The following is a 25534-nucleotide window of genomic DNA, read 5'->3' as shown; positions in this document are numbered from 1 at the left end:
AACTGTTTATAAAGGGAAAAATCAGAGAAGGCTCAAACTCTAGGGAAAGCATGACCAAAGGATTATATGGCTGTTAGAAGGGAGAAGTTTGAATATGTTTAAGGCTAAGAGGAAGAAGCCAATGGAAAAGGAGAAGATGAAACAGGAGGAAGGAGACGGAGTATAATTGAAGTAACATGAGCTTCCATGTCAGACCGACCTACATTAGATCTCGTTAGCTGTGTGACCTTGGCCCTCTGATTCTCGCTTTCCTCGACTGTAAAATGAAAATCTGATACATGCATGAAGTTTCTTCATTCGTTCATGTAATTCACTTTTAAGGCAGATGCTGAACATGCAGAGAAGGGAAGACACTTGCCCTTTGCTTGCTAGGATGTTACAGACCAGTGGATGCAGTTGTGAAGAACATAAATAGATATTTAGGAAGTAAAAATTGTTTTTGAAGACTAGGTTACCGTTTGGATCTGGGGGAAGAAAGAAAGCTATACAGTAGATAGCGGGGTGGGCATGTTGTCCTATTTGGCTCAGCTGTACAGAAGTCCTCAGATTCCATGGTTGAGGGTGTTTCTCTCTCTTAGCAGATGTTAATGAGAACACACGTAGCCCCAATTGCCACTGACAGCCAAGTCATGACCATACGGGAACCAGACTTTAGTGGAAGCCAATACTCCTGAGCTCGAGAAAGCAAAACAATGGAAAAACCTAGGTCCCTGATGACATAACTGAACCACTGCTCACACTGTGTGAGCCTTCCCTCTCCCTAGACTCCATTTCAGCCTGCTAGTCAGGACACTCTGTTAAATGTAGCCAAAAGCATCCTAACAGTTATAGATTGATATGAGAATAAAGTGAAATAGGTACAGCATCCAGTGTTTCAATAAGGTAAACTCAATTTTTGCTAATTATTTCTACTAATTAATATTATTATTGATTCTCAGGTTCATTGATAAATGGTAATACCCATAAGTTGGCAAACTTCATACAGGTGCAGATAGGAAATATTTTAGGCACTGTAGGCCACATATGGTGTATATAGTATATTCTTTGTGTTTTGAAACTGTTTTTCTTTTTTTAAAATGTAGGAACCATTCTTGCTCAAGGTATGGGCATATCTGGCCTATTGGCTGGAGTTTGCAGACCCCTAGTAATGCCATTCACTGACACAAGAATCCAGGAAGAGGGGGCTTGGAGAAGATTTTGAATTGTTTTAAATATATTAAGGTAGCATATCCAGGTAGAGATGCTCATTAGGCCAAGAGATCTGGGCTGGAGATACAAATGGTGAATCATTAGCACATAGATGGTAGAAAACCAGGGAAGAAGTCAAGGATGGATTGATCACCCACAAAACTATGTAGTCCGCCAGTAAAATAAGGAAAGAGCTAAGGAAGAACCTAAAGAGAGCCCTGTGCTCCAGGATTGGAGTGAAGGTCACAGTCCCACACGAGGTTAACTAAGAATTCCACAAGGAGACCGGTCTCAATGCAGTGGTTTATGTGCCGTGGACTTCTGCAACAGATCCTGTGAACACACACAGGCATCTAAGCAGACTGAGCTTGAGAAGGGAGCTCAAAATGTCATGCCTTACCAGTTCTGTGAGATGCCTGGGAATTGGTCAAGTATCCCAGCAGAAGGAACAGCCCGCACAAAAGCACAGGAAAGAGTAGGAGACAAATACAAGAGCTGATATGTAGGTAGTCTACAATGTAACTTCATACACTGGCTGGAGAGATAAGAAGGGCCAGATCAGGAAAGTTTTAAAAGCAACGCCAATGCCTGGAGAGGGATGGGATCTCTGGAAGAGTTGCAGGCAGAGGATTGACACAGTCACAATGTCTCAGAAGCTTCTATTAGAAGCGGCATTCTAGCAGCAGATGTATGCGTGATGACTTCTGGGAGGGTAGACCGGGGAGGAAGGGGGTAGGGAACAGAAAACCTCTGTACTTGACCAAGGGGAGAACATTTAAGGCACTTAATCAGTAATGTGCTGGACAGTGTTTTACAACTAACTCTCCAGGAAGAGAAAAGCCCTGATTTGTGGCCATTGCCAATTTCTGTGTGTAAATATTTCTGTCCTGCCCAAACTAAGGCAAGTAGTGGGAATATAGCGAAAGGGTGGATTAAGAGAAAGATTTAGGAGTTGAATTGAGACATGGTGACAAATTGGAGAATGAAGAAGTACAGGCTCTTTTAGATTTCTTTTTTTATGAACTTGGGACGAGGGTTGGTATATCAGTGAAATGGGGTAACAAAATAAGCAAATGTGTATGGTCTCTCTCCCTCTCCCCTGCTGGAATGTAAACGACATGGGCCCAGGGGCTTTTGATCATGTGCTCTATCCCTAGCACGCAGAACAAGTGCATGGCACAGAACAAGTGCATGGCGCATGGTCGACAATAAATATTTGTTGAATGAATGAAAGAGTGTTTCACAATGACACCACTAACGGGATCACTGCTGACTTAAGTGGTGTCCCTGAAACACTGCAGAGCCAGGCTGCAGTGGGCCGAGAAGTGATGGGGTGAGGAATTAGAGATAATGCACAGATGACTGTTGGAAAAGGCTTGTCTGAAGAACCCAAGATAGGTTGGATGGCAGCCAACTGGAGGAAAATTTACATTACTTTGTCTCAGAAAGAAAGAATCTTAGCATGTACTACTGGCCCAGGGGAGTAGACCAGAACTGTGAGACCTAGACCTTGCATAAAAATCACGGCCCAAATGAAAAGTCAGGAGCTGAGCCCGCAGGAAAGGGAAGGAGGGAGAGGAGATGTAGGGTGTTAAATAACAAAAATTCAATTGAGTAAATTTTAAAGATCTAATAGACTTAACTAATCAATTTATGCATCAGGCAGCATCCCCTCTTGCAAGTAAAGAGGAGGTCCAAGAAGCTATACAAATGGAAGGATTTTACTGGCAGAAATGGGGCAAGACAATTAGCAAAAGAAAAGAAAGGATTATTTCAGGCTAGGTCACCTTCCCTAGGGGGAGCGCAGGGGGTCTTATTTGACGGATTATCTCATCCTCCTCAGGAGAGGAGGATGGAGAAGGCCCATGTGACCAGTTATCGTGATTTGTGCTCCCCAGAAAATATGCCTGACTGCCTGGTTAAGGGCACATATCTGGGCGATGGTGAAACTGCAATTGGATTAAGTAGTAAGTTCTGTTTGGCGACTTGGCTTGGCCTAAATGACTCCATTTGGGCCTGTGGTTTTCTTTTTAACAGGAGATAAGGTGGGTTCTGTACAAAGTCAGAAATGGAACCAGAAAAATCTAGATTGTGTAGCTTGTCGGATGCTTACAAATGGTTTTTGCTCAATTCCGATTTAGCTTAAACAGAAAGGACCCTGGGTTGCTTGGCCAGCTGTTTGTTAAACCTGAGAACGGAAACTTGTATATATTGACAAGAAAACTTGCCAAATTTTGCATTTGTGGTCACTGATGTAACTCGGGAAAAGCGGTTCTTAAATCAACTGTGTTTCTTTTAAACTCCTTCAAGAAAATATTTTTTCTCCCTATGAGAACATTTCATAAACCATTTTAATTACTGTACCCAATATAAAAATTTTTAGGCATTACTTTATTTCAAATTATACATTTTGAAGGTTATGCTATCATACCAGACTGTGTAGGCCATACAAAACCTGAAATTTGATTGAGGACTTCTGGAATTTTTTATCTTCCCTTCATGATCTGCTTTCCTTCCTTGAATCAGCTTCATTCAGTGCCTTCAGGGAGTTTCCCAAGATCAGGCTTTGAGATGCAAGGACCCAGGATTTTAAATTTCAAAAGCCCAAACTGGGTGGGGGTTGGGCACCTGAAAGTTTTGTGTCAGATTGCTCCTCTTCCTATTCTCCAACCGAGAAAACCTTCCAGATTGCAGAGGGTAGGGAGGTTCAGAGAGGAGGAAAAGAGGAATGAGATACTGCTGGTTCACCGGAAGATCCCTTGACCATTTCCTTCCAAGGTGGTTTGGGGGCAAAGGTCAAAACCCCACCGGACTCCCCAGGTAGACTGAAGTTCCCAGAGCTGAGCAGACCTTGGCCCTTCTCCTCCGCACCAGGTGGGGGAGGTGAATAGGAGCCTGCTGAGGGGTCTCGGGTGTCCTCCCACCCCAGCAAGTGGTGTCTGAACACCCTTTGTCTCCTGCAGGACTCAGGAAGTCATAGGGCACCTCCTCCTGCGGGCCACCTGTGGGGGGAAATATTGCCAAAAGAAGACCCAAGAGGAGACCCCTGAAGCCCTTACCTGTGACCCGTTCCATGATAACTCCAGAACCAATGAGATGGAGGCCAGCTCACCTGTAGCTGGCTAGACCAAGGCACAGAGGACTGGCCACTCCTCAGAAACTTGGACTCAGCCTCAGTAGAGAGGAAGGAGGTGCCAAAGGGAATGAGATTAGATTTAGGAAACATGTTCTCTTGGGGTTGGGATGGAGAGAGAGTCTTCTCCCTGTTTACCCTGTTTATTTCACCATGTATATTTATCACCTATTCAAAAATAAAATAATGTTCACTTATGAGAAAAAATTTTATTTCTTGCACATGTGTGTAGAGCCAGTGAGTGTCCTATTTACTACGTTATAACAAATAGATTTTAAGTAATTAAAGCCATATATTCATTTTATGAGTCACATAAATAATTGTTTTATATTACTTTGTATTCATATTCTAGCTCTACAGATATGATCTTCTTAATAAGACTTAGTCATTTTTTATACCGCCCTCTTCCCGTGCACAAGCAGTTGGCCGGCTCACTGCATTGCACCGAGTAGGGACACAGTAAATATTTATTTGATTGATGAATGTATTGACTCTAGTCATTGGGTATGTGACCATCACTACAGACCCTTTGAAGATTTCATTCAAATCACTTTGGAAGTTTGATCATATATTGAGGGCTAAGTGTTTTCCAGAGAGAACAGAGAACATTTGTTAACCCAGCAGTGGTTTGAATGGCAAATAAGATCTTTTACTGACTATTAATGGTGCAAAGAAAGTGATCCAAACTAAGTCATGAAGAATGAGTTTTTCAGGAGGACAAGGCAGGGGAGGACACTCTAGGCATTAGACGTGTGTCTGCAAATGCATGGCGGTATAATCCAAACACGGCGCTCGCACACCACTCACTGGGTGATGATGAGAAATGATACTAGCCGTGGCGATGGGATGATCATCATCTGGAAGCGAGTTTCTCATTGTGTTTGCTAGCACCTTCCATGTGGAAGATGCACCGGGCTCCAGACAAGATCTCCTAAGGGGCTGGCTATTAGAAAGCATACAGACATGAAAACAAATAGACGAGTGAAAAAGCACTTGACGATCGTGTTCTTGACTGATTTCTTGCTCTGCTTCTCCCTACAATTTAGCAGGAAAGCCTGCTGGATGTAATCCTGGGGCTATGTGATACGGGCCAGGTACAATTTGTCTCCAGTTAGCAGCGCAGCTTTACAGTGGGCTGCTGGGAAGGGATTTTGCTTACCAACCACACGTTTGGAAGGGCTACGTGGGGCATGTTGGGTGAGAAGCAGAGCCGATCACTGGCTCCTGCGGATCACCACTGGGCTTCGGAAGCGCTCAAATGGCACCTGCTCCAATCACCCTATTTAAAAGGGACCCCTGTCCCCTGCTCAGTACTCCTTGTCTGACTTTCCTAGTTTGTTTTCCTTCACAGCATTTATCTAATGTCCTAACACACTATGAAATATATTTACTTGTTTTTCTTACTCGCTCCATACCCCATCGAATGTATGCTCCGTGGGCACAGGGCTTTGTCAGTTTTGCTAGAACAACACAACGCCCTATGTGCTTATGGCCTGTGGAGGGAATGAAATGCTATGACATCTCAGCACGAGTCACACCCCCACCCACAGTAAGAGAAAGACCCATCCAATGCCAAATATATTTTTTATTAAAAAAATTTTTTTAGAGTTTATTTTTGAGAAAGAGAGAGAGAAAGAGACAGAGCATGAGTGGGGGAGGGGTGAAGAGAGAGAGGGAGACACAGAATCCAAAGCAAGGTCCAGGCTCTGAGCTGTTAGCATAGAACCTGACGCCAGGCTCGAACTCAGGAATGGCAAGATCATGACCTAGGCCCAAGTCAGACACAACCAACTGAGCCATCCAGGCACCCCCATCCAATGCCAAATATCAACGATTTGAGGATTAACACCTTCAGGTTTATTAAACACCACTGCTTCCTTGCATATCATGGACATTGAAAAGTTAAGGCTTTTCATCATTCCAATAAGGCAAGATGTTTAACAGATTTAGAAGTTTTGGGGTCAGACAGACCTGGACTCAAATCCCACTGAGAGTTAGAGCCAGTTTTTCATCTGTAAAATGTACACTGACACTAACCTCCCTTGTTGTAAAGATTAAATAGGATTAAGTCCAGAGCACATGGCACATGACTCATGGTGGGGACTTGAAAAACCTTTACTATTATTTGATCATACTCTTTTTTGGGAGCTGTATTAGTCAGCTAGGCCCACCATAACAAAATACCACAGGTGGCTTGAACAACAGAAATTTATTTTCTCATAGTTTTGAAACATAGAAGTCCAAGATCAAGGGGTTGGCAGGTTTGGTTTCTCCTGAAGCGTCTCTCCTGGGTTTGTAGATGGCCACCTTCCCACTGTGACCCCATGTGGTCTTTCTTCTGAAAGTGCACATGCCCATTGTCTCTTCCTATTCTTATAAGGATGCCTGTCATGGGACACCTGGGTGGCTCAGCCAGTTAAACATCTGACTCTTGATTTCAGCACAGTTCATGAGTTCAAGCCCCATGTTGGGCTCAGTGCTCACAGCATGAAGCCTGCTTGGGATTTTCTGTCTCCCTCTCTCTCCCTGACCTTCTCCAATCACATTCTCTCTTCTCTCTCTCAAAATAAATAAACTTTAAAAAATAAGAAGAAGACATCAATCATATTAGATTAGGACCCCCTCATAAGATCTCATTTACCTCTTTAACCTTTAAAGTCCTTGTCCCCAAATACAAGTAATTGGGGGTTAGGGCTTCGGCATAGGAATATTGGAGGGACATGATTCAGTCCATAACAGAAGGTGAGGAAGGTTTGCACAAAGTACCTCCAATTTTGATATATTTAATAATTAAATTATATTTAGTTCCCAGAAACAATCCCCAGGGGGTATTTTTTGACTAGCAGATAGGGGCTGAGAAGGGAATAGAGCGAAGTATTCAGTAGCCGGTGTTCACAAACAAGAAGAAAGAAACCGTAGGGAAGAAGGAAACATGGCAGGTGGGGAGAGCCTATGAGGGGCACACAGTAAAACAAGGAAGTGGCCCCTTCCTGAGTGGCTGGACTCTCCCTGGGGATGCATTTGAGAAGCAGTAATACAGAATGGGTGAGGAACAAGGGAAAATACTAGCTAGCGGCTGCCGTTGACAGAGAGGTGAGAAGGAGACTATTTCTGACAGTAAATATCAGACAGAGAGAAACTGTCGGTTTCTCTGGGTCCATAATGTCCCCTCAGTCCCCACCTGGGACTTAGGCATTTATAGACCTACTGCTAACTAGACCTCCAAGAAACTTGGGGGAAATTTTAAAAGTAAGTTTTCTGCCAGCATATTACTATTTTTTTTTTACCAGAAGCAAAAGCAAAAACACCTTTGAATGGTAAGTAGTAATTTTATTTATTTAAAAAAAATTTTTTTCAATGTTTTATTTATTTTTGATACAGAGAGAGACAAAGCATGAGAGGAGGCGGGGCAGAGAGAGAAGGAGACAGAATCAGAAGCAGGCTCCAGGCTCTGAGCTAGCTGTCAGCACAGAGCCTGACGCAGGGTTCGAACCCACAAACGTGAGATCTGACCTGAGCCGAAGTCGTAGGCTTAACGGACTGAGCCACCCAGGCGCCCCTAATTTTAATGTTTATTTTTTGAGAGAGAGAAACACAGGGGTGAGGGAGGGAGGGACTGAAAGAGATGGAGACACAGAATCCGAAGCAGCCTCCAGGCTCTTAGCTGTCAGCACAGAGCCTGACGTGAGGCTTGAACTCACAAACGTGAGATCATGACCTGAGCGGAAGTTGGATGCTTAACCGACTGAGCCCCCAGCTACCCCTGTAAATAGTAATTTTATGAAGAAGCAGGTTGTGAGCCAGAGGCATGTACATCCCGAGACGGGTTCTGTGAAGTGGAGCCACAAGACGCCTTCTACTTGCTCGGTCACTTTTTCTGCCCTTATCTGGGAAGGTGTGGGAGAGAAGGTTCCAGATTGTATTCTTTTTTTCTGGGCATTGTTCCAGAAGATAATATTGTGCTAATACAACAGTAAAATTTTTAAAAACAATTGCAGCTGTGTTCAGGACTTTTTTTTTTTATCTTACTGTTTATAGAATACTTTGAATTTCATTGAGATTTTTAGCACGCCCATCTGGCAGACACACGTAGTGTTTTGGGGTCAGGCCTCTGCAAAGTGTGCGTTAGCATCGACTGGCATGGCGCTGACTCATACCGCCTTTCTGCAGTTGGGAACGAGCCCACCATCTCCAGCCTGAGAAAATTGTGGGTTTCATCAGGTTCTCCAACTAGACGCAACTAGTGCAAGAGCGGATCTGTGCTTCTTCCAAACCTGGGAGCTGCGTCTGTATTTTTAACCTCTTATGGAAACCAATTTCAGTGATAATTTTATAGAATAGAAAAATAAAACCGTATCTGGTGCTCTGCTAAAGCACATTTACATGGATCATTTCATTTTAATCCTCCTAGAAGTTGGGATTGATATGAGCAAGCAGAGACTATGAGACCATGAGACCTGCCAGGGGTACCCTGGCATTAAGTCCCAGCACTGGACTGTGCCTCTGGGTCCAAAACAACTGTTTGAGGGGCGCCTAGGCGGCTCAGTCGGTTAAGCGTCCAGCTTTGGCTCAGGTCATGATCTCACTGTTTGTGGGTTCAAGCCCCGTGTCGGGCTCTGCGCTGACAACTCAGAGCCTGGAGCCTGTCTTTGGATTCTGTGTCTCCCTCTCTCTCTGACCCTCCCCTGCTTGCACTGTCTCTCTCGGTCTCTCAAAAATAAATAAAAAGCATTAAAAATTAAAAAAAAAAAAAACAACTGTTTGAACACGCCTGAAACCTCATTTGTGCCTTCACAATGTAGGACCACAATCAGTCAGTGACATACCATTCACTTTGGTGTGACATATGTTTTATCCTCTTATTGCTGTTTTTTTAAAATTTCCTTAAGTAATTTCTAAGACCATCATGGGGTTCACACTCATGACCTCGAGATCAAGAGTCACATGCTCTACCAACTGAGCCAGCCAGGTTCCCAGCCCGCTCATTGCTTATATGACTTTTTTCTCCTGCATCATAAGTATGTGGGATCTTTCTTTTGGAAAGATTTTTATCATTAGTATGTGTAGTTTTCTTACATATCCTCCTTCCTTTGTGCAAAATCTTGTAGTAGTTTTGCTTAAAAAAAAATCTTCCTAATGCCATACAGTGTCTGGGGTATAAATGCCCAAGTGTTTATGTATGGTAAGGAGAAAATTACAGTCATCATGAGTCCTGTAGGACCTCCAATTTGGTTTATTGTAAGAGAATGTTTTTCTATAAAGAATATTGCTTAAAGTTGCGTTTCTGAATCTCAAAACTTAGGAGGAGGAAACAAAACTAATCAGTGCAACCTCTATAGTGAATTATCAATAAATAGCTTCTAATAATAATAAACAAAATAATAGCTTTTTTTTAATAAATAGTTTATTGTCAAATTGGTTCCCATATAACACCTGGTGCTCTTCCCCACAAGTGCCCTCCTCCATTACCACCACCTCTTCTCCGCCCCCCCCTCCCCCTTCAACCCTCAGGCCATCAGAGTCTGGAATTCCCATTCCAAGATTTCAGTGTGAGAATAAGGATGATACTAAAAACATGTATAATCAAAAAATAAATTCAGAGAACAAACTGTTGGTTGCCAGAGGGAAGGAGGGTGAAGGGATGGGTGAAATAAGTGAAGGGAATTAAGAGGTAAAAATGTTTCCAGTATTGGGGCACCTGGGTGTCTCAGTTGGTTAAGCGTCTGACTGTTGACTTTGGCTCAAGGTTTTGTGGTTTTGAGCCCCAAATCAGGCTCTGTATCCTGACAGGGCGGAGCTGCTTGGGATTCTCCCTCTGTCTCATTCTGTCTGCCCCTCCCCCACTCGCACTGTCTTTGTCTCTCTCTAAATACATGAACTTAAAAAATTTCCCCCCAAAAATGCTTCCAGTATTAAAATAAATAAGTCTCAGAGATGAAGAGTACAGCAGAGGGAATATAGTCAATAATATTGAAATTATGTCTATGGTAACTACACTTGGTGAACATTGCATAACATATAAAATTGCGCTATGTTTTGTACCTAAAACTAATATAACATTGGATGTCAACTTCACTTCAGTAATAAGTAATAATAAAAAGCATGCATAATCATGTTCAGTGTGATACTACCCCTGGTCCCTGTACCATTTTCTAGAATGAAAATGGTATTTTTTAGGAAATTTTTAATGTTTATTTATTTTTGAGAGAGAGAGAGAGAGAGAGAGAGAGAGAGAGAGAGAGCTTGAGCAGGATAGGCGGAGAGAGGGAGACACAGAATCCCAAGCAGACTCCAGGTTCCAAGCTGTCAGCACAGAGCTCGATGTGGGGCTCGAAGCTACGAACTGTGAGATCATGACCTGACTTCAAATGCTTCATCGACTGAGCCACCCAGGCACCCGGAAAATGAATTATTTTTAAAGTATTACATTTTTTCTAAAAGTTTACAGCATTACCTTTTATGTTTATTATATTAGTTTATCTAGGTTTGAAGTTTGAATGTAGTTTGACATAGGGGTTTAAATTTATTTCTTTTAGATGGTTGACTTATCATGTCAAGACTATTTATTAAATAAATCATCCTTTTCTTCCTCTGTAATGTTGTTAGATCATGCTAGATTTCCCTCCACAGCCTTCCTACCACACGAGACTACCTGTTTCTCCACATTCTTGTGAACAGAAGGCATTTCCAGTCTTCTGGTTCAGTCTGTTGGATGTAGCCAGTCGGATAGATGAGAAATGATATCTCACTGTGGTTTGAATATGCTTTTCAATTATTATGAGTGAAACGGAGCGTCTTTTTATATGTTTATGGACCATGTGAATTTTCTTCCTGTGAACTCTCTGTTTTCGTGTCTGCTGCTCATTTAAAAAATTAATTTTGCTCATTTAAAAAATTAATTTGGTGACCTTTTCTCTATTTCTACAAACCCTTGAGGGAGATCAGTCTGTTGTCGTGATCTTAAGTGCAGATGTTCTTCCCCCATTATCATTTTTCTTTTAATTTGTTTGCTGGGGTTTTTTTATTTGTTTGTTTGTTTTAAATCAGGCTTATTTTGGAGCTTGTGGCTGGCTCAGTTGGAACGCATGTGACTCTTGATCTCGCCTGAATTTGAGCCTCATGTTGGGTGAAAAGATTGATTACATAAATAAATAAATAAACTTTTAAAAATCAGGCGTATCAAGGTATGCTTTTTAAAAATATTTTTAAAGTTTATTTTGAAAGAGACAGTGAGTGGTGGAAGGGGAGAGAGAGAGAAAGAGAGAGGGAAACAGAGAATTCCAGGAGGCTCAGGGCTGCCAGCACAGAGCCCAGTGCAGGGCTTGAACCCACAAAACTGAGATCATGAACCAAAACCAAGAGTCAGACGCTTAACCGACAGAGCCACCCAAGCGTTCCCAGTGTGTGCTTTTAATATAGTAAAAACCACCCTGTTTAGGTTCCATGAGCTTGACAAATGAAATACCAGCATCACAGTAAAAATAGAAAGTATCTTTATCAACCTGAGATCTCCCTCGTGCCCCTTTCTGGTCACATTCCCCTCTCCCGTCCCCATCCCTTTAGTCCGCTCGCCTTACTGCTGTTTTGCCTTTTCCTAAATGGGATCAGTTGGGAGCCTTTTACATCCATCTTTCACTCAGCATAATTCTTTTGAGATTCAACCATGTGATCGCATGTGCCAGCAGTTCCTTTCATTGCTGAGTCATAGTGAGTCATGTGGATGTATTTATCTATTTATCATAAAATGTATTTATCATATTTATCATATTCTGGTTGTTTCCAATGTAGGGCTATTACAAATAAAATTGCCTTAAACATTTCCATGTTTCCAAGTTTTTTATATTTATATAGTCAAATTCATCAATCTTCTCTTATAGCTTTTGGGTTTTGAACATAATTGGAAAGATAATAAAGAAATTTACCATTTTTCCTTTTAGTACTTGTATGGTCTCATTTTTAGCATGTAGATGTTTGACCTGTTTGGAATTTATCTTGGTTGTTAGGCATAAATTAATTTTTTTTCCAAATGGCCATCCAGTTGTCCCCAAATTCCTAAATCAGTCTTTTTAATCTTATTTAGGAAACTGTTTTACAATTATTTGTAATTATTTATAATTTATAATTAAACACAAATATTTTAATTTATTAGTTATTTGTGTTTATCACTGTGATTCAATTCAAGCTAAAAATTAAGAACCTGTTTTTCTTTTTTTAATTTTTTTAATGTTTTATTTATTTTTCAGAGAGAGAGAGACAGCGTGAGCAGGGGAGGGTCTGAGAGAGAGGGAGACACAGAATCCAAAGACAGACTCCAGGCTCTGAGCTAGCTGTCAGCACAGAGCCCGATGTGGGGGCTCGAACCCACGAACGTGAGATCATGACTTGAGCTGAAGCCGGACACTTAATTGACTCAGCCACCTAGGCACCCCAAACCTATTTTTGTTTAAATTTTATTTATTTACAATCTCTACACCCAATGTGGGGCTTGAACTCACAACCCTGAGATCAAGACTCACAAGTTCCATTGACTAAGCCAGCCAGGCACCCCTAAAACCTATTTTTCTTTAAACTTTCAAATACAAACCTAGTAAATTCAATTATAACTCAAGTAATTATGAATGAAAATTAAAAACACTCAGTTTCATTATCCTTTGATAAACATTTAATGAGCTTCTTATAGTTAACAAATTATAATCTCTTAAACTTTTAAGCACTGTTTACAAACTTAATCAGATTATCTTAGAAATTATTAATTAAAGCCATGGAACTTATAAATTTAACAAAATTAAATTCTCTTAAATGTAAATACCATTTGCAAACTTAATTAAATCATCTTAAGCATTTCAAACTATACCACAAATTTAATGTATTTGATTTTCTCAAGCATTTCTAAATTCTAAATAGAATGATTACAAAGCTAACAAAATCAAACCAAGTGTCTGAAAAACTGTAATGAAACAAATGTAAAAGTGTAGATCAAATTCTTTTAAACTTTTAGATATCTTAAAATCGTTATCATTATAAATGATATAAATAGATATTCCTTTTTTTAAATTTTTAATGTTTTATTTATGTTTGATACAGAGAGAGACAGAGCATGAGAGGGGGAGGGGCAGAGAGAGAAGGAGACACAGAACTGGAAACAGTCTCCAGGCTCTGAGCTAGCTGTCAGCACAGAGCCCGACGCGGGGCTCGAACCCATGAACCGTGAGATCATGACCTGAGCCAAAGTTGGATGCTCAACCGACTGAGCCACCCAGGTGCCCCATAAATAGATATTCCTAAGGTTAAATATTGACTACCAACTCAATCATTTACCTTATCCTGTGTATATAAGTTAAGAAATATAGTATATCGGATTCTCTATATAGCATTTTAAACATCTTACGAATACACTAAGTACTGCTTCTAGTTAAAATCTATTATATACCTTCCCTCCCTCTCGCAACACCACTAAAATGACAATGACAGGGATTTCCTAAGGCATAAACCCACAAAGACAAAGAGAATAGGAAAGGCAAGAATTTTGCATGCTAGAAGTCGGATGCCTTACTGGTAGCTGATTTCACAGCCCGGAAAGCTAAAATCTAAGCTCATGGTGGGCAAGCGAAGAAGCCATCAGATTTGTGCTCCAGAATCTCAGAGCAGCAAAACTCAAGAATGGGTAGAAATGGGTTCTTTTGAAAGTGAGGGTAAAGAAGGACCTGGAAACAGTAGGAATGATTGGAATTCTGTTTGAGAGGTGTTTAGAACCACCTTCTTCATCTCCTTTCCTTCACACAACCAGCAACAGTTTTGCTTCACCCCCCAGAAGACTGGAAGTTTGGTGTCTGGAGGAGTAAAGCGGGGCACTGTGGCCCAGGCCCCCAGGCCACTGGGACAGAAGGACTCAATGTTAAATAGGGCAACAGAGTAAATGAAAATCCGCATACTGATTTAGGAGACTCCCTCTGACTCTTCCAAGGCTCTGGAGAGAGAAAACTAGAAAATTCTTCTCTGGAGAATCAGAGCAGGTCAAGTGAAGAGATCAAAAGGTGTTAATAGTCAGGATCCTCCAGCCAGAGAGCTCCAGCAGGTCACCCTATGATGAAGTCCTCCTCTGGACAAGTCCTTCTCAAACGCCAGAACTTGCGATCAGCTTCCTAACACCGCACTCCTGAATTCACATGGACACCTAAGAATTATCAGGCTTTTGAGGAAAGTCAATCAAATCATCAACACCACCATGAACAACAAAATCCAGGAAATATAATTTTGGAAAAAGTAAAGACAGTGCACACAGACAGAACAAAATACTCATCAGTAATATCCTCAGCAGGATAAGAAGAGGCATTGTATCCATGAAACAAGAATAGCACACAGTAAAAAAAGTAGCATTCAGAAAAAAGTAAAAAGCTTTTAGAAAATTAAAACATATGATAGGAAGAAATGAAAAACTCAACAGAAGGGTCGGAAGATGAAATTGAGGAAATCTCCTAGAGAAAAAGAACCAAAGGTAAGATGGAAAACAGAAAAAATAAAAGAATTAGACCAGAACATCCAATATCTGAAAAAAAAAGGAATTCCCAAAAAACATCATACAAGAAAATGTCCTAAACTTGAAGTGTCTCCAGATTAAAAGCCCTTACCGAGTGCCCTACATAATGAATGACAAAAGATTCATATCCAGGGTCTCATGAAAGGTCCACTGAGGGGACAGGAACCACATTGTTATTTTACCAGGGACAATTTATTATAAAGAATTGCTAATGAATAGAAGATGGTTAACAATTTAAAAGGAGCAAAAGGGGGCAAACACCAGCGCATGAATGTTTACAGAAACTTCATTCATAATAGCCAGAAATTGAAAACAACTCAGAAGCCCAAGCACAAGAGCAGTATCTTGGAAGAAAATCCAGAAGCTATGAGGACGCAGGGGTGAATCTGAGATGTTTCCAGCCCTCCCAAAGTAGAAATCGAAAGGAGGCCAGCTCTCCAGAGCTGCAAAGCCAGTTGAAGAGTTCGCTACTGTGTTGCTGTTATCACCACGGTCTTGATGTCACGGAGGAGGCTATTCTGAGTCAAACGTTGAAAACTCATTCGCAGCGTGATTCAGAAGACTCAGACTCTGAATAAAAGGACATTTCAAGACTACCTTCATTTATTTATTCCACTTATATCTTCCTTTTTTAAGGTATACACAAGGGCAATATGACTTTATTATATTTAGCAAAATACAGAGATGCCTGAGTGGTTCAGTTGGTTAAGGGACTGACTCTAGATTTCGGCTCAGGTCATGATCTCGTGGTTCATGAGATGGAGCCCCACGTTGAGCTCTGTGCTGACAGTGCGGAGCCTGCTTGTGATTCTCTCTCTCTCTCCCTCTCTGCTCCTCCCCTGCTCACGTGTGCAAGCTCTTTCTCTTTCTCTCTCTAAAAAAACAAACATTTAAAAAATTAATAAAATTTTAAAAATTAAAATAAAGTACATATATAATCTATAAAATTAATGAAGTAATTCAAATGCTAAGAATAACATGATAAAGTATATGTCTAGCGAAGAATAAAAGAGACTTTCAATAAATATAAGTGATTTAAAAAAACATTGTGCTTCAACTTTTTTGACAGAGCTATTTCTTTCTACCTGACACATAAAATAAAGCTGTGACATACAATGGCTAGTGTATTAGATATGATGAAATATGGTATTATTTCACATGAACACATCCGAAGGAAAAGAGATTCCCAACACAGTGGAAGCACTCTGGCTCCTCCTCTCCACAACTTATTGCTTCTTTGTGTCCTCCAAGTGACGGGCATCATCTCAACCTGGCTCCTCTCAGAGTCACAAAATGGCTACAGCAACTCCAGCAATCATATCAAAGCACGATGGTCGGTGCTCAAAAAGGGGATGTGTTGCTCCTTATAAGTGATAAAATCTTCTGGAAGCTTCTGCAGACTGCCCCTGGTGTCTCATTGGCCAATATTTTATCACATGCCCATGCCCATACCAATCACCAGTGAAGGTATGGGCAGAACCACCAAAACTGACTTAGACCAACCATGTCCTCCCTCCTGGAGCTAGAGATGAGGCCTCCAATCTGCGCACAAGCTATGCAGAAGAGAGAGTTTGCTGGACAAATCAGGCTCCTCTAGAAAAGGCAGGTGAGTGGCAACCAAAATGAACAGCTACCAATTCCTAATCACATCCATCGTGTTTGAAATCTACTATTTTACAAAAAGATTTTTTTTAATGTTTATTTATTGTTGAGAGAGAGACAGACAGACAGAGTGCAGATGGGGGAGGGACAGAGACAGAGGGAGACAGAGAATCCCAAGCAGGCTCCAGGCTCTGTGCTGACAGCCTATTTCAATGCAATCCTTATTATTAATTTCAGTTTATTCCATTCTTATTTCAACCTCAGAATCATCTTCTCCATTTTAAGTAATGTTGCTTTTATTCCTAAGGTTTTAATACCTAATGCTTACTACCATCCCAGAGTGAAATTTTGGATGACTGAAAATCTAAGTTTTACTGTGTTTAGACAGATTGAACCAAACTTAGAGGAACACATATTTGATGTTGTAAATTTGCACCAAAAACATATTATGATTATGGTCTAGTTTCAATAAGGTAAATTAAATACATTATCTTCATACTTCATTAAAAAAAATAACACCTTTCTACCTTTTGGAAAAGCAGTGCTTTGTCAGTTTTTGAGTGGTATTGAAAGGTAAGGTTACATGCGGAGTTTACCTAGCAGTCCTGACTTCTCCATTTCTCAGTAAGCTGTTCAGATAACAAAATCCTTCTTCACCTAATAACAGATCTGGTTCCCAAGCTCTCCGTGACACAGTATCTCAAGCCCCACTCTGTGAAATCCCCTAATTATACATGATTTCCAAAGCAGGGAGAAATTCGATCTGTTCGAATAACAATAGTCTGCAAGACAAAGCGGAAACAGCCCTGTGTCCTAACTTACAAAACTATTTCCTAGACAGATGCTTGGAAAGATTTGGAATCTCCCATTGGGTGTGTGGTGTCAGGCAAGTCACCCTCATCCTTCATAAGTAACCTGGTTCTTTAACTAGATAGATGACAGATAGATGGCTCTTCTTAATTATACTGTTGAGGAACAACAGCAAAGAGCATGCAATTCTTAATGATTAGTGAGGATTAAAAAAAAATCAAACATCAGGTCAAAGTGAAAAACGGAAATACAAGTCTATGAAGAATACGATCAGGAAAGCAGACCTTGCTGAATAGGATGGAATATAGTTAGCTAGTTGATGAGAAAAAAGGTATTTGGGATTTGGGGGCTGAGTTGGTTGTTAAGGATATGAAGGACCGACCAGCAGGTGAACAGAGGAGAAGGGAGACCGAGGCAAGGACCCCCCCCTCTGTGGGGCACACGGCATATCTGGCATCGAGCTGGGTGCTGGGGACTTCTCTCATGCCATCCCTCCAAGAGTCAGTGAGGGGGCATCATCATTGTGTCTATTTTGGAGATGAGGCAACCGAGGCCAAAAGAGATGAAGACATTCGCCCAACGTATATGATAGAAAACAGGGTTTAAACCCAGACCTGTCTAACGGCACTGTCTCTGCTTTTTTCCCATTAGCAGGATTATTCAGCCGGGGTAGTGGTGAGAGTGGACAATCTCAACCCTGGGGGAGGGCGGGGGTGTGCGTTGTCCAAATGTACTCAGATGCTGAGATGCCCAGCTGGGCCCACTTGTTTTTCCAGTGTCTCCTCAAAAGACTGTGCCAGTCAGTGGTGGAAAGAACCTAAGATTTAGGGGCCTTGACAGAGAGAATGACAAATGCCTCATCATCTTGCCTTTGTAACAGGTGAAGGAGAGATGCCAGGGGCTTAATGAGAAATCTCTGACCTCTTTTCCAAATAAGCTCAGGGACACATGGGTGGCTCCGTCAGCCGAGCGTCCAACTCTTGATTTCAGCTCAGGTCATGATCTCACGGCTCATGGTCATGGTGGGCTGACAGTGCAGAGCCTGCTTGGGGTTCTCGCTCTCCCCCTCTCTCTCTGCCCTGTCCTCCATCTTCTTACTCTCTCTCAAAATAAATCAATAAGCATAAAAACGACAACAACAAAGTAAGCTCACTTCCAAGTTTATTACAAAGGTTTACTGGAAATATAGAAGTCTAAAAATTGCTAAATATAAATAAAAATGGTAAAGGGTTCTGCCAGTGGTCACGTGTTTTCTACTGAGACAGCAAACCACAGTGCGCGTCTTCTAAGGAGGCTGCCTGCCCATCCTTCCCAGGTGGGTATGAGGCCATGTACGAGAAGGAGACCTGGTGAGATCCGAAGACTCTGGGCCACAGAAGCAGACCCAGATGCAAGTTATCTCAGCTGTTCCACGGTGGCTTTATTCATTCATGAAAGGACAGTCATGTACTACTCACAGGCAGTCGGGAGATTCAGGGGCCCTGGGGGGAGCACGGCGGAGCCCATGTTCCAGCCATATCTCCACCATCTTGCAGAAACTGGGGCAAGCCCTTCTGCAGCTTTTCCTGCACGTTTGTTAACAAAACATGCGTGGTTAATAAGAACGAGATGCTTAAAGCAGTATGTATACACTTGAACATTTTCAAAATAGAGTTATATACGTGACAATAGCTATTTATGAATATATGACCTAAAATGGGCTAATGAGCTATTATCATAGTAGGTAGCAACCAATTCACAAATATTTGGGGATACCTCCTAGTTCTGCTTCCTTCAAGCTCCGTCGGCATGTGAAACAGTTTTATTTGCTGCCACTCTGATGTTCATTCCCTCTGCATGTAAAAGACTTTCAATGTTTGGATTAGTGGTGTATATACTTCTGGGCCTTTTAACAAATCATTGTTAGCGTTGTTCTAGGTTATTTTTTTCACATAGTATTTTATTGGCTGCGAAGTATTCCATCATCTAAATGTGCCGTCATTATTTAATTAGTTCCAACTATCAATCCCTTAGGTCAGTTCTGATTTTTCATGATTGTAATTAACCTGTGACATACATATGAAAAATGTTATATATGTTTTTCTGGCAAATTCCTAAGGATAAATTCTTTTTTAAAAAATGTTTATTTATTTTGAGAGAGACAGAGAGAGAGAGGCAGGGAGGGGCAGAGAGAGAGGGATAGGGAGAGAATCCCAAGGAGGCGCCACACTGTCAGTGCAGAGCCTGGTGTGGGACTCAAACTCAAGAACCATGAGATCATGACCTCAGCCGAAATCGTGTGTTGGACACTTAACCAACTGAGCCACCCAGGTGCCCCTCCTAAGGATAAATTCTTAACAAGGAGAATGTTTGGGTCAAAAGGCCTGAATGACATTTTGATAGGTATTGCCAAGCCAATGCAATCTCTCAGTGATTATTAAGGGCTTTTATTCTTCCTTGTCCTTACTAATATCAGGCTTTATCACTTAAAAAAAAAAAAAAAAGAAAGAGGGGCGCCTGGGTGGCTCAGTCGGTTAAGCCTCTGGCTTTGGCTCAGGTCAGATCTCACGTTCGTGGGTTCGGGCCCCGCGTCAGGCTCTGTGCTGACAGCTAGTTCAGAGCCTGGAGCCTGCTTCCGGTTCTGTGTCTCCTTCTCTCTCTGCCCCTCCCGCTCTCATGCTCTGTCTCTCTCTGTATCAAAAACAAATAAAACATTTTAAAAAATTAAAAAAAAATAAAATCTGTTAAAAATTAAGAAAAAAGAAAGAAAGAAAGAATACCCTTACCAATCTGAAAGACAATAAGTGGTAGAAAATATTTAATATTTTCTGTTTTAATAAGTACAATATATGGAACATAATTGAATCTTGACAAAGCTAAGTAGTGACTCTAAATATTAGCTTTCTGTGTCCTGCTCTGCTGGGTGACCTGATGACCTGGGTGATAAAGGTCACACTTGAAGAAAGCTTCGGGCCTCAGAACAAACCCTGTGTTTATGAGTTTGAAGTGAGGATGCGGGTTCTGGGTCTAGCCAGTCATCTCTCCTTAGGCTAGTGTTCTGTTCTCAGTAATTTACTTTGAATACCTCAGAGGAGTCAGTAGGATGCTTATCTGTGTGCAAGCTGACTTGAGTTTGTGCCCTGAGGATCCTCCCTCTAGATGCCATTATTGGCAAGCACTTCAAATATGGCCTTCTAAATCAGCACCAGGGAGTCCATTAATTAGTATAATAAATGTTGGAAATAATTTTTCACTGATGAAATGAGTAACAAGCAAGATATGAGGCTGACACGTAAGATTGTACAAGTGTCTCTCTGCCTTTTTAAATGTTTTGTTATCGGGGCACCTGGATGGCTCAGTCGATTGAGCATCCAACTTCGGCTCAGGTCATGATCTCATGGTCTGTAAGTCTGAGCCCTGCATCAGGCTCTTTGCTGACAGCCTGGAGCCTGTTTCGAATTGTGTCTCCCCCTCTCTCTACCCTTTCCCTGATCGTGTTCTGTCTCTCTTGCTCTCAAAAATAAATAAGGCATAAAAAAAATTTTTTTAAATAAATGTTTTGTTATTTATTTTATTTTCATTCCCGTGTAGTTAACACACAGTGTTTATATTCATTCCAGGAGTACAATATGGCGATTCAACAAGTCTATACATCTCTCCGCCTTTTTCTGAACAATGTAAGAAGTAAGCTCAGTCACATAACACTGCTGGAGTAGTGACCAGTCTAGAACTTGATCTGTTCCCAAATCGTCCACTAACTAAGGGTTTGGTTGTTTGACCTGGCCAGAAGTGTAGCTGATTATGTCATTGTTACATGACTGTGCTTGTAGCGGAGTGCCCCACACAGCGCCCCCAGTGGTCAGCGAGGAAGGGACTCCACTGAGCCTTCAGGAATGTAGTTTGGACTCTTGTGCCGGCTTGGTGATGTGGCAGAATTCAGTCTGAGACTCGCTTTCATTGTAACATACCTCCTGGTGGTACAGTCACAGGGAGGGGCAACCCACCACTACTACTACTACTACTACTTCTTCTTCCATGTATTTTTGAGAGAGAGAAAGCATGAGCAGGAGAGGGGCAGAGAGGGAAGGAGACACAGAATCAGAAGCAGGCTCCAGGCTCTGGGCTAGCTGTCAGCACAGAGGGTGACACGGGGCTGGAACTCATGAACCATGAGATCATGACCTGAGCCGAAGCCAGACACCCCAACCAGTGTCCTTATAAGAAGAGACAGGGACACTGAAGAGGCACGTGCACAGAAGAAAGGCCATGTGAGGCCACACCAAGAAGGTGGCTGTCTGTAAGCAAAGGAGAGAGGCCTCGGAGACACCAAACCTGTCGACAGCTTGATCTTGAACTTCCAGCCTCCAGAACTGGGAAGAAGCCCTAGTGACTAATGCACGCTCACCTCTGTGGCGATGGGGTAGGAAGAGGTTTAAGAGGACAATTTTGGTGTGGCTCATACTCAGAAAAATCAAAAGTGGCAGGTTAAGGGATTATCTTTTCTTTTTCTGTTTTTAAGTGTTTATTTACTTATTTGAGAGTGAGAGTGCACACAAGGTGGGGAGAGGCAGAGAGAGGGGGACAGAGGATCCAAAGCGGGCTCTGTGCCCTCCGCTCAGTGTAGGGCTGGAACTCATTAACAGTGAGATCATGACCGGAGCTGAAGTCTGACGCTTAACCAACGGAGCCATCCAGGTGCTCCAGGTTAAGGGATTTTCTGAAAGGAATCAGCTACCACAATTTGTGAGACTTGAGAGTTTTGTAACGTACACATTCTTTCCCCCTTAACTATAGCAATCAGCTCAACATCTGAATGAACAGTAACCCTTTAAAGGACCTACCTGCTGTGGGGCAGGGTGCTAGGTAAGAGGTAATGCATCTCCACATCCATCCCTGAGAGTCCAGTTCTCTTTCAGATATCAGGGAAGGCGGGGGGTGGTGGGGGTGGGGAGACAAGCCTCAGGAGATGATAGGACACAGGGAGGCAGCTCTAGAAGGAGAGGAAAGCAGACTGAAGCCCAGGCCTGCAGGCAAGGGGGAAAGGAGAGAGAAGCAACGAGATGATCTGGCAGGGGCGGGGGAGGGGGGTGGAGGGTGTTCTAGAACAACCAAGAAGGGCCAAGGAACTGGTAGGGACCAGAGCAGTGGCCCAGAGAGTTGCACCAAGACCGGTGAGGACCCCAGGGAGCAATGGGTGGTGGGGATAGGGGGGAGGAAATAAAGGGAGGTCCCATAGCAGGCTTTACCTGCTTTAACAATTTTCCCTTGGGCAGAGTCTTCTGGACCATCATTTTAACCCTACATGGTGAGGCCAGTGAGAGAGGAAGGCAACCAGTTCTGCACTGTCTCCTAACCCACCTCTTCCCCCAAAGCCCTCGTCTAAGTGTAGAAAGAATCTGGTTTGTTGGGTGGACGTTTTAGCATCTCGGTTAACTACTGAGTTCCATGACAGGTTGAAACACGTGAGATGAATTCAATAAGTTCATGGGGCTCCTTATTAGGGCCAGGGGTTCAACATAGAACCTACATGCAATTCATAACCAGGGAAATGAGGTTTGCTTCAAATACACCGCCATGCTCATAGAAGACAAATGGACTATCAGCAGATCCCTTACCAAGAGGTGTTCCATGTAATGACACTTACATGCATCAAACAAAGCTCAATGGTGCTTTCTCTGGCCCTGGCCATGTAACCGTCCTTCTCTAGAGAAAAGTATCCACCCATCTTGTCTGTCTTGTAGACAGGAAGGGAGGCAGAGAGTGGAGCAATTACTTTGCAACTGGTTTCCCAAGTCAGAGAATCTCTGCTCTCAGAGATCCTAAAGAGACAGATAGCCATCAGGGTCTGTGTGTTTTTAACATCAATTGACTTGATACATTAAAAAAACATTTTTTTAAATGTTTATTTTTGAAAGCGAGACAGAGCGTGAGTGGGGCAGAGAAAGAAGAAAACAGAATCTGAAGCAGTCTCTAGGGTCTGAGCTGTCAGCACAATGCCCGATGTGGGGCTCGAGCTCACAAACTGCGAGATCATGACCTGAGCTGAAGTTGGACACTTAATGGACTGAGCCACCCAGATGCCACGACTTGAAAGAATTTTTTTTTTATTCTTTATTTTTGAGAGAGCGAGACAGTGAGACAGACTGCAATCAGAGGAGGAACAGAAAGACAGGGGGACACAGAATCTGAAGCAGGATCCAGGCTCTGAGCTAGCATTTAGCACAGAGCCCGATGTGGGGGTCTAACTCATGAACCGTGAGATCATGACCTGAGCTGAAGTCAGACGCTCAACTAACTGAGCCACCCGGCTGCCCCCCGACTTGATAGATTTCTAAGATCCCTTCTAGCACTTTGATTTTGTGGCCCTGATCCTAAGGGAAATGTTAGATGCACCGACCTCATTTCTAATTCGATGTGATGCCTGATTGCATGGTTACAGCTGATGTTGGACACACGGCCTTATGTGCCTACTGCAGCAATTTTTCAAAATCCCAGACTGAAATGTAGCTGTTGGTATTGAGAGCAGCTTTAATTTCTATCCCCTTTTATCCAATCACAGGTAATTTTTAGATGGTGGAAGATCTCTCTGAGGAGTGAGCATCGATCAACAAAGCCTGGAGAAGCAAAAGACACTCACAAAGAGTTCGTAGAAAACTCACATCTTCAAGGTAAGAAAAAGAGCACATTGTATACTTACCGCTCCATTCTCTTTATAATCAGTGATATATTTTGTTGCAGAAATATCCAACTTGATATGTAATTATGTACTTAAAGACAGAAAATTGTTAACGTGCCCTGAAATTTCTCTTGGGAAAAATCTCCGAGGTGTTTAAAGTTCTAGGTTAGGGGCGCCTGGGTGGCTCAGTGTCCAACTTCGGCTCAGGTCATGATTTCACGGTTCATGGGTTCGAGTCCTGCGTCAGGCTCTGTGCTGACAGCTAGCTCAGCCTGGAGCCTGCTTCAGATTCGGTGTCTCCCCCTCTCTCTGACCCTCCCCTGCTTGCGCTGTCTCTCTCTGTCTCTCAAAAATAAATTTAAAAAATACATTAAAAAAATAAACCAAAATAAAGTTCTAGGTTAACATGTTCATTCCATTAATAATCTTAAATCGCATAAATGTAATTTTTTGCTGTAACATTTAATTAGAATAGGTTTCCTCTAGTTAAAAATGAATTAAAGGTTATTTGAAAACAAATTTGCAAATCCTTGAACTCTTAGTCATTTTGGCAGTCATTTAAAATTGCTACCATTTCTTTTAATATCAAAGTTTGCTTCAGAAATAGACTTGGGACTCCCAGGGGGCTCAATCGGTTGAGCATCCAACTTCAGCTCAGGTGATGATCTCACAGTTTGTGAATTCGAGCCCTGCATTGGGCTTATTGCTGTCAGCGCAGAGCCTGCTTCAAATCCTCTGTCTCCCTCTCTCTCTGCAACCTCCCCCCCACCCATAAATAAACATTAAAAAAAAAAAAAAGAAGTACCCTTAATCAGGTAGCATGTGGACTAAATAGAAATTGCCCTGAGTTTCCCCTTTGCTTTTTTGCTTTTCACAGTATGAACATTTCAGATACAGTCTTAAAAAACAGTGGTTTTGAACAAACTCTCATGTACCTATAGCCTGGCTTCAATAACACTCAAAATAGAGCCAATGCGTTTACACAAAGCCACGGTGCTTGCAGCAAATCTGTTACATCATTTCATCCCAAACGACTTCAGTATGTGTCTTTAAAAAGGATTCCCTTTAACTAAACTCCCTAATAATTATTTACTTTAATTACAAAAATTTAAAGCCAGAAGGCATTATAGAGATTTTTATTGTATTAGAAGTTAATATCAATTAGTTTTCTTGCTTGTTTCCTTTGCAGTGCAGAAGCTTTTTATCTTGATGAAGTCCCAAAAGTTCAGTTTTGCTTTCATTTCCCTTGCCTTTGGGGATGTGTCGAGTAGGAAATTGCTGTGGTGGAGATCTAGGAGGTTTTTTCCTACTTTCTCCTCAAGCAAGAAAACTAACAGACAACCGACAGAATGGGAAAAGATAGTTGCAAATGACATATCAGATAAAGGGCTAGTATCCAAAATATACAAAGAACTCACCAAACTTCACACCCACAAAACAAATAACCCAGTGAAGAAATGGGCAGAAGACATGAACAGACACTTCTCCAAAGAGGACATCCAGATGGCCTACAGGCACATGAAACGATGCTCAACATCACTCATCATCAGGGAAACACAAATCAAAACCACACTGAGATACCACCTCACACCAGTCAGAGTGGCTAAAA

At 42.0% G+C, this 25534-nt stretch overlaps 1 protein-coding gene across 1 annotated transcript in view; it reads left to right on the top strand.

Moving 5' to 3' along the window:
* FBXO36 (F-box protein 36) overlaps positions 1–25534 on the top strand; it is an 85137-nt gene that overhangs the window by 32821 nt on the left and 26782 nt on the right. Inside the window, exon 2 of the mRNA XM_029933655.1 lies at positions 23809–23917. Within this exon, the coding sequence (XP_029789515.1) occupies positions 23809–23917 (109 nt within the window). The remainder of the gene's footprint in view (positions 1–23808; positions 23918–25534) is intronic.

Source organism: Suricata suricatta, chromosome 3, assembly GCF_006229205.1.
Source record: "Suricata suricatta isolate VVHF042 chromosome 3, meerkat_22Aug2017_6uvM2_HiC, whole genome shotgun sequence".
NCBI lineage: Eukaryota > Metazoa > Chordata > Mammalia > Carnivora > Herpestidae > Suricata > Suricata suricatta.
Note: the sequence above shows the minus strand (reverse complement) of the source record. Positions and strands in the feature narration are given on the sequence as shown.